At 38.1% G+C, this 10570-nt stretch overlaps 1 protein-coding gene across 1 annotated transcript in view; it reads right to left on the bottom strand.

Annotated features, from left to right (window-relative positions):
* Positions 1–3337, bottom strand: part of vps37ba (VPS37B subunit of ESCRT-I a) — a 42686-nt gene extending 39349 nt beyond the window's left edge. The window contains exon 1 of the mRNA XM_055161395.1: positions 3135–3337. Within this exon, the coding sequence (XP_055017370.1) occupies positions 3135–3239 (105 nt within the window). The 5' untranslated portion in view covers positions 3240–3337. The remainder of the gene's footprint in view (positions 1–3134) is intronic.
* Between the last annotated feature and the right edge of the window lie 7233 nt (positions 3338–10570).

Consider the following 10570-nt stretch of genomic DNA (forward strand, 5'->3'; position numbering starts at 1 on the left):
ATGTACACAAACGTTCTTCTCGTCATATGAAAATTGTTAATGAACTCCGTGTCACTGAAGCGAAGCACATCGCTATCCCACCACTCTTGGCAACGTCTCCACATCCACATGTTCCTTTCAACAGACTGTCCCACAAAACACCACGGCCAAAAACCTCGTCCTTCTCAATCTCCTCCTTAAAACAAGTAAGTTGTTCATGTTCTGTGTCCGGTACGAGAGGAACTTTAAAATCTCCAGGTGCACATGCGGGACACTTTTGGGCCGTTTAACGTTCACACAGGGGATCACATACAAATCGCATTTAATTGGAAATGTGAACGACCTCGCAAAAACATCGAATTTCACACAAAAAATCCGAACTGAGCATTAAGCCCTGCAGTCTGAACGTAGCCTTAGCTCTTTGGATCAAGTCTTGTCAAGGTGTTTGAACCTTTTTAAATGAAGAAATTGCAATTGGACAGAAAACTCAACATGTCATTGAGCCATATGTACTTTTTATATTTTTTCCCTACAACCTCTTGTATATAACTTGTATATATTACTTTTACTAGGGAGGTAACGATATACAAATCTCTTGATACGATATATTCACGATCTGCATCTCACGGTACGATATTCATTACGAAATTCTGTGGAAGAAGAAAATTGTGAAAATCCAATTTAGTTCATGATGTAGATTGGACTAAAACAGAGCAAGGAATCATGAGATATGTAGTTCTCTGTTTTGTTTTTGTTATTTAGCCATTACTGCACTAAAACAATGAATTTAAGCAAAGAAACTTGTAATCCAATATATTGTGGCAGCCCATGATATTACTTTTGACAATACGATAACTTGTACATTTATATAATTATGCACTACTGGACATCTCTGTTTTTTCTACTTATTTTTTTAGAATTTATTAGTACCATTTATATGTTTTTCTATTTCTTATTGTGTTATATTGTGATGTGTGGAATAATTTCCATTGTGGATCAATAATGTTTGTCTAAGTCTAAGTATTATATAACTCTAACTCTTCCACGTTTAACGCTATGCCAAATATGTGTCTGCAGTGTTTAGTCGAAGGAAAATAATGTCTTTTGAATGGAAAAATGTTTGGTTTTATCAGCTGCTTATCAGCGTACAGCCATCGCCCCGACCACACATACTGTAAATTACACCACGCTCAAGTTATTTAACAAGGCTAGAGTCCAAAGCCTCTTGAAACAGAAAAGCAATGAATTATCAGTGTGTTAATTATTCACTACATAAATGGCTTTATATAAATAGAGCATACGTTTAGTTAATAATAAAAAAAGGAAGTTTGCTTCTCTGGCCCATTGGCGCATGAATGTACACAATAGGTATCGGGAAACTGAACTAGGTCAAAAACAGGTTTAAGCCACAATTATATGAAGTCTTTTCTGAGAATTATGGGCCACAATTATCCGTTCTAAATTAAGACAGAACCAGGTCTATATAAATTTTAAAACGAGCACTGTGTAACTTTTGGGTTAAGAGTCCGTCACCTGCTCTTTTCTATGGAGATGTCATTAAAAATACCAAGAAAACCAGACATTCTGACTGTGAGTGGGATCGCCTCTCCACAGATCTGACCTGTAACTTGGTCTGGTGGTCTCCATGAAGATAGAAAGGTTTAATGCCATACTCTGAAACTTTCCAGACAAAGCAGTAACATCTCCATGGAGAAAAGCTTTCAAAGGGAATCCACCAGAAATTTTCAAAACACGCTTGAACTTTTTTTTTTTTTTTTTTTGGTGTCAATCAAAATGTTATTGCTTTACCTTGAATCTTCTACATCATACCATTCTCGATCTCCATGGCAAACCAGGCCAAGTTACGGGTCACATCTGCGGAGGCATCCCCGCTCGCCAGATGTCAGGACTCAAGTCTTTCTGATGTATTTGAACAGTACAAATACAAGCTACATTTGGGTGACCTGATTTTCAAAATCAAAAACTGGGACACTCTCTGTCTGTGGTTGGTAATAATACAGTTGTGAGGTTTTGTGCCAAATTGTGCAATATTCCAGACAAGCAATTACTACTGCCTTTACGGAGACAAGCAGGTGGCCAAGCCTATACCAGAAAAGCTCAATAATGCATCTTTAAAGCGTTCCAATTCCCTTTTAAAGCCATGTATTAGAGTATTCACGATTATACAAGAATCATAGACAATTTAAGAAGTTTAGGGATGTAACAATAACCAAAATATTGTGATCGTCAAAAGTCTCTCAATAATATCGTGGGCTGTCAAAATAGATCAAATGACAAGTTTATTTGCTTAAATGCATGGTTTTCAACACCGGGAACTACATCTCCCATGATTCATTTCAGTGCAGATAACATGAGATACGTTTTTGACTTGAATTCTTGGGATTATGATGGAAAAAAATTCACACCAAAATCTTGTCAAGGTATTTTTAAAACAAAAAAGTGTCTCATCTACAATTATATCAGCCTGTTCAAAATATCGCAATAAAAATATCGTACCGTGAGATGCATATCGTGATAATATCGTACCGAGAGATTTGGATATTGTTACATTCCTACCAATATCTATAATTTTTCTTCTTAAAGTAAAAACAGATCTTAACAGTGACTTAATAAGATGTAATCAGCATCTAAAAAAAACATAAAACATACAATAAGTTTCGTTTTAAGGAGAAAGGCTTACAGTGTCGGGACTAAAGATCAGCGTATTTTCAACTAACTTATTGTCATTTTTTGGTCGAATAAAGTCACGATTGTGCGCCACTTCCTCACACGCAATGTTTTGTGAATGCAGCGAGGCCCTTTGGTCAAGAAGAGGGCACTGGAGACAAACGACAATGCCGCAAATGAATGCCAATCCTCGTGGGTCCAAACTTGAGACAATGCTAACTCGGCTTTCCGACGCTTTGTTCCGACATCTACGTCGGATCTCGCGGCTGTAAACACATTTAACAACGCCGAATCGTCCTTAAAAGTTAAACCACACCGAAATGAGCGTGTAGGGCGATTTCCCGTTACGTATTTTAGGCAAACAAAACAAAAGGATGGGAGGAGGAGAAGCGGAGCGACGGACGGATCGGGCTAACATTTACGGACCGCAACCGAGTCCCGTAAACGTCGCATTGTTCGGTACGCACCTCGTCCATTTCCTGAACCATTTTCGTGAGTTTTTCGTCGTCTTCTAAGATCTCGTTGAGCTGGGTCATGGTGTAGCCGCTGAAGTTGTCGGAAAGGTTAGACATCTTGGCCGTGGTCCGTGGCTGATTGTTGTTGTTTTTTTTCCCCTTGTTTCCTCCTCTCTCTCTCCCTCTCTCTGACAGCTGACTGAGGCGGAAGTGGGTGGACGGTAGCCGGGTTGCCACATCTCACGACAAAAAACAGCAAACGGGCGAGGGATTCTTCTTCTTCTTCTTCCTCTTGAGTGTTATGGCAGCTGGTGTCCTAACTGGTGCATCTGCCGCCACCTGCTGGTTTTAGAGTTCTCAGTGCACATTATACACAATAGTGATAAGGGTGAAGTAAAAACATGTCGCTTTTGTGCCCTCCTTATTATCCATACTCAGTGTTGAGGAGTAACAGATTACATGTACCAGAGTTACGTAATCAGAGTACAAATTATGAGTAACTGTATTCAGTTACAGTTACAGTTTCAGTGAGTGGTAATTGGATTACAGTTACTTTGTTGAAATAAATGGATTACACAGTGGAATTTTCCTGTTTTCACATTTTAGGCTATATCCCCCCCCCCTTTTTTTTTTTTTTTTTTTTTTGATAATTCCACTCATTACCAGACACTAAACCATGTCTAAACCATGTCTAAACCAGGTCTAAACCAGGTCTAAAATCAGATCTAAAACCAGGACTAAACCAGGTCTAAACCAAGTCTAAACCAAGTGTAAACCAGGACTAAACTAGGAGTAAAACCAGGTCTAAACCATGTTGCGTCTCCACGTCTCCACGTCTCCACGTCTCCTCGTCTCCTCGTCTTCTATCAACAATATTTTTAATTTGGTTCAGTAAAGTCTGGGCTTTTTTATTGACTTTTATCAGAAAAAACTTCTTATGTGAAGATTTCCTCGTCTTTGCTTCTCTACAGCAAATCAAGTAATCCAACGTATTCAGATTACATTACTCACTCTAAGTTATTTAATGGATTACGTTACAAACTACATTTTGGGGTATGTAATCTGTAATCTGTAGGGGAATACATTTTAAAAGTCACCTTCCCAACACTGTCCATACTCCAGAACCAGAGGCTGCACTACCATTAGGCAAAAGTAGGTGGCCGCTTAGAGCCTCTGAACCTGGAGGGGCCCCCAAACAATTGTCCTTGCTATTATCTCTAATGGCCGAGGCCTCAGAGCAATTTGATTTTCAGTCATTATGGGGTTAAATGAGAGTGGATTAAAAAAATAATAATAATCTGTCAAATCTATTTTAACTGTCAAAGCATCCCCCCTTTCACATGAGCAATCATCTTGACCTTGATTTAAACATAGTCATAGCATACCAGCTTGTCAAAGCCTGATCCTGTCAGTTCTCAGAAGTTAAGCAGGGTCGGGCCTGGGTAGTACTTGGATGGGAGACCACTGGGAAAATCAGGTGCCACGGGGGGGCGCCAGTCTTAAAAACTGTTGTGTCCTTAGGCAAGGCACTTCACCCTTTTTGCCTAGTATGAAAGTGGTGTGTGTGTGAGTGATGGTGGTGGTTGGAGGGGCTGATGGTGCAGATTGGCAGCTTCGCTTCTGTCAGTCTGCCCCAGGGCAGCTGTGGCTACAGCAGTAACTTGCCACCACCGGGTATGAAGTGTAATAATGTGAATAATGAATAATGCTCTGTAAAGTGTCTTTGAGTGTCCAAAAAAGCGCTATATAAAACTGATGCATTATAATCATAATCATATGTAATGGATGTAAACAGAAAATGTAATTGTACTAGCAAAAAATGAAACTACTTTCAGCTCTGGTTTTCTAGTAGGTGACTAAACTAATAAGACAAGTTTGCAATCCACCATAATTCAAATAAAGATGTGCATGTCTCATGAACAATGGGGAAAAAAGAGACAATAAATATTTAATTTATATTAATATTTATTGTCTGTTTTTCCCCCATTGTTCATGAGACAAATATACAGATCATTATAGTGAGGGCCTCAAACTCAAGTTCACCTAGGGCCCCCACACTGTTAACTCCGCCACTGGCCAAACCATTTACTGTGTCCCAGTTCTTTTGGTTCTTTTGTTGTGACTTGTTGATCTGGCCCTTTGCTGCTGCACTGATATTATCACTAGTACTGTATTCTAATGTTTACATAGTGGGTGTAATGTTTATGTGGTGGGTGTCATAGGGTGGGTGCTCTAATATTATGCGCTCTTAAAACACTATGTAGTTTGTATGATGCTCTAACATAATAAAAAAATTAATTCACACCAAAATTTTGTCAAGGTATTTTAAAAGCAGAAACATGTCCTATCTACTATTATATAAGCCTCTTTATACATTCTGTGAAAATTTGAGGTTATTGTCAAAATTGAGAAATTATGTCAAAATTTTGGGACACCGTGTGAATTATATATATATATATATAATATATATATATATATATATATATACACACATTGTATACAGTCTACGGCAGGGGTGGGCAGTTATTTTTTTTAGATGGGGCCAAATGAGAAACAGAAAATATTGTGGAGGGCCAAAATACTTACTGTATTTTCTGGGCTATTAGGCGCTTTTTGTAAAGTTTGTAAAAGTGAATATGACAGGTTACACTCATTTTACATAATAATAATAGTAATAATAATTTTACTAAAACACATTTAAGATCATTATATTTATGTCAAATGAAATTCTGGTCAAAATGAAACCTGAAAAACGTCTTGATCAGAAATCATGACCTCATGCTAGGGAATTCCATAACGGTTACCTAGCAACCACCTTGAAAACTGGGCCAAAGTTCCTCTGACGTACCCAGAGATTATTATTGGACAAATTAAAATTAATTAAACACCTTAAACACCGCAAGTATTATCCCCTGAAACTACCGTATTTTCCGGGCTATTAGGTGTTCTGGATTATAATGCGCACTGTCATTAAATGGTCTATTTTCAAACTTTTTTCACAAATAAACCACACCGGACTTTAAAGGAAACCCAACAGTGTGATGGGTGAGTGGTTTTGTTTGTTTGTGGCGTTCATGGTGACTCTGGGCTTTGTTCAGTTGTGGCGTGTAGGGAGGGTGCTGTCTGGGACCAATGGATTGTCGGCGTGTTCGCAGTGACTCAGTTGTTCAGTTGTGTCTAGAAGTGGCACATTGCGCTCGCTTTTTCGGTTCGTTCCTCTGTTCCGTTCCTCGTCGGCGTGGAGTGATGAGTGTGTCTGTGGGTGTTTTTCACTGTGCGGTCGCTGTCTGCTCCGTGTGTGTTTGTGTGTTCTGTGGGTGGTGCGGATTTGTAGGTTACTGAAGTCGTGCTGGGACACTCGAGTGGATTCGTGTATAGGGCGCGCTGGATTGTGGCGCATGGTCGTTTTTTGATGTGGTTGGAGGCTTAAGAGCGCGTCTAATAGCCTGGAAAATACAGTAACAAAATTTTGCATAATATGAATTGTATTTCTTTATAAAAAGCAATAAATCTCATTGTTTTAATGAGCTGCTCAGACTGGGAAGAGTTTATGTTCTGACTAAGCAATGAAAAAGTGAGGCTGCCCAACAAAATGTAATAAAAAAAAAACACCTCTAAAATAAAAGCAATGCAGCTTTAGTCCATACATGAGGTCAAGTTATAAAATATATTTATTTGTAATTCCAAATGAGCTTAAACGGGCCGGTCAGAGTGTGATCCGGGAGCTGGACAATGCTCAGGTCTGATCTATGGATATTTCCCACATCCAGAATCGTCCGTGCTGCATCCAGGATCGTAACCATATGGCTGGACTTTTGCTGCATCTCCTGTGCACAACTGACAATGAAAGCTACACATGCCAGGAATATGGAGTAAGAAAACTTTCAGAAATATTCGTGTGAATAGGATAGAAATCTATATTTGGCTGTAGTTGAGTATAAAATAAATATTTGTAAACTCTTGAATGAGTCCAGTCGTACATAAAATATATTGTGTGTATTTTATCCATCAGAATATGAATTGAAAAGTTACGACCTCAAGAATTACAATCACGACATGAAAATTTAAGATTACTCTTTCATCAGTACGATTACGAATTCACAGACGGGACTTTACTGTCAAAAATACATCATCACTTCACAGACATTATTTATCGAGCAGAAGAAACATCGATCGAGATCAAAACTGTGCATGTTTAAGTTTGTAGCAGAGGGTAAAAACGGAATAATGACACAACAAGGAGCTACAACAGCGACCAACAAATGGGTTAATTCAACTTTATTGTAAAAATGTCTTGTCTTGCCACATCAAATTCGGTGTAATATTGTGTAGAAATACCTCCTCTGAACTCAAAAGTGCACCTATATCTTAGCAGATAACATAGTGGGAGTCAGTTGGTGAACATCAGACGTAACGTTATTCCAGGGCTAATAAAAGTCTAAAATAAAGTCTAAAAATGAGCTTAAATTATACATAAATTCTCTGAAATACATGAATGCACCTAAAGCTCAAACAGTGTATTCCTACATGTGTGAAATTCCTTTGGACTCCATGGACTCAAGCTGAACAAACTTTACTCTCCTCACTATCATCTTTTTCTTTTTTTATATTGTTTTATTATTGTTGTTATAATATGATGTATTTATGTTCCCTCATCCAGACATTTAACTGCTGATGACACATAGTCATGTTTGTTGTTATCACATTTGCTCAGACTTTATTGATCCACGAGGGAAATGATTTGGACACAGTAGCTCACGAATCATAATACAATATAAGAACAAAGAAAAAAATATATAAATGGTAATAATAAATTCTAAATAAGAAGCAAAAAAAGCAAGAGACAGGTGTCGAATAAAACATAATAATATAAATGTAAATGTACAAGTCAAAATAAAATAAGAGTTGTTGTGCAGTTGTAGGGAGTATTATCTGTTCCATAAGGGCAAGTTGTTGTACAGTTGTAGGGAGTATTATCTGTTCGATAAGGATGCAGTAGTAGTAAAGATCTTACCGTTTTGGTTTATAGGCGAAGTTGGGGTCTTTAGTGTCCTAAAGTAAGTAAGGTTTATAAAATGTATACTTAAGCTAATTTATTATTTTATATACAATGAATTTAAACCAATTAAATAAAAAGTCTATTTAAGCAATTAAAATAAAATGAATATTCACAATTTTGTGTTTTTGTACATGTCCCTGAGGAGGATTGGTTGTGTGCAATGGTACATTACAGTAACACCACGAACACGAAGCAGTTCAGAGCAAGAGGAAAAGGTCGCCTCTCCACAGATCTGACCTGTAACTTGGTCTGGTTTGGTCTCCATGAAGATAGAAAGGTTTAATGCCATACAGTGAAACATTCCAGACAAGGCAATAACATCTTCACAAAGAAAAGCATTTGTCGGACCCTCCACCAGAAAAGTTACACAATGCACCTTTAATCTTGTAATGAATGGAAATGTTCCTTCCAAATGGAGCAAGCAGTCACTGTTGAGTTCCATTAACTATAGTTCAAAACCTGTATTGCTTCCAATTTAGAATTGATTATTACCATTTATATATTTTCTATTATTATTATTTTATATTGTGACGTGTGAGCTGCTGTGTCCAAATCATTTCCTTTGTGGATGAATTAAGTTTGTCTAGTTCTAAGTCTGCAGTGTACACAAACAACCACAAGATGGAGCCATAGTGTCTCTTACTTTTTAAATATTTTTATCCTAAAAGATGATCTCAAGGTGATCTCAAAGGTTTTGTTGAGTGGTGCAAGTTTTACGACCCACACTGAGACACTGAAACACACTGAAATATAAACCGCTAAACAAGTGTCATTCTTTTCAGTCAGAAGCTCTTTTATTTGTTTATTTCATTCATAAAGTAGAAGTAAGTATTAAGCAACGAGGAGCTCCATGTTGTTTAATGTGCTGTGTTGTGTGTTGTGTGTGTTTGTGTGTGTGTCATGTGTATTTTAGAGTGTGAGAGTGGTATGTGCGTGCATGTTTGTTATTTGTTAGTGCTTTTACTTACCCGTGTTTTCCGTCCAGGTGTCTGGCTAAAAGATTCCCCGGGTGACCAGACACCTTTTAAGAGTTCCGGGCCGACTCATCACGGCGGACATCGGGTGGGGGGTGGAACTCGTTTTTAATTGGGATATTCACTTTGTGTTTTATTAGGAATTAGTTTTAGGGTTTTATTTTTTGTATTTGGGTTTTATATAGTTTTTTTGGATATGGGTATTTTATTGGAGGATTTTAACTTACAGCTAAGGTTATTTTACATCCCTTGGAGTTTTAATGGTTTTATCCAGTGGTATATAAGTCGCCTGATTGTATCAGTCTATGTTCTGCTGCTGGAGAGACCTGCTGCTCTCTATCCTCCATGCATTTTTTTTGTCTTGCACCGCACTTTTTTTGCACTGACACTTTTGGAAAACTGAAAAAAGACATAAAAAATTGTGGACCATGCCAAACCTGCCTCCGTCATCGTTACTTGTGTTTCTCACTGCAATCCAGCTGCTCTACCCGTTCTTGGTCACACCACCCAAAACATGTTCCATAGGTCTCCAGGAAGAGTAGTTGATGGCTGACAAGTGGAAATGAACACTGATGCTACAACCTGGTACAATGCATCTCTCCTGTTAAGGTTAATGTATATTGTGCACTGTCCCTGTCTTATAAACTAAACCAAACCACAGCTACAAAGTGAAATATAGATTTCCACTGTGTGTAAATGCCTCACAGGAGTCATTTCAGTGTTTTAAATGAGTTGAAGATGTGTTTATTCGTGTTTATGGTGATGTGTTGGTGATGGCAGCAGAGCAGTGATATTTCTTATTAGTGAATGGGAATGGGAATTATGAATGAAGCAAGATACAAAAGCCAGGAATGTCTATTTATTGTAAAGTATATACATACTTTGATTCAAAAGGGGAACAAATCTCAGATAGCCATTACTCATCACCAGATTAACAATTTCATGGTTAAAGAAGAGAAAAAGGAACAGTTGATATCTGCTGGAGCTGTGGATTCTACAGGACGTATCTTGAAGCTGATAGACTTCAGAGAGTAGGCAAAACCTTTCCATGTAAACCAGTTGATACCAGCATAATACGGGGCAGCACTTCCCCAGAGGTATATACCATTAGGGTTGGCATGGTGGCACGAAGCATACCACCAACCTCCGAAACCTCTTTGAGCACAGTTGCCATACTTATAAATATCCTGGTCTTTGTCCAGAGTGGTGAACTTCATACCATTCTGTTGAGTGAGACTATTTCCTGCACAAAGACAAAGGTTTCTCATTTCATCCCTCCCCAAAAAAGAAAAATAATAGTGTAATTGTGGATGAACTGACCTGCTTCTCCATTAATGAACCCAGACACATTCATTTTGTATCCCTCACATTCAGGTCCAACAGAGAAAGAAGAGTACTTAGCAGATGCCTTATTC

The sequence above is a fragment of the Boleophthalmus pectinirostris genome, unplaced genomic scaffold (genome assembly GCF_026225935.1).
Source record: "Boleophthalmus pectinirostris isolate CB_2022bp ecotype Guang Dong unplaced genomic scaffold, ASM2622593v1 HiC_scaffold_4, whole genome shotgun sequence".
Taxonomy (NCBI): Eukaryota; Metazoa; Chordata; class Actinopteri; order Gobiiformes; family Gobiidae; genus Boleophthalmus; species Boleophthalmus pectinirostris.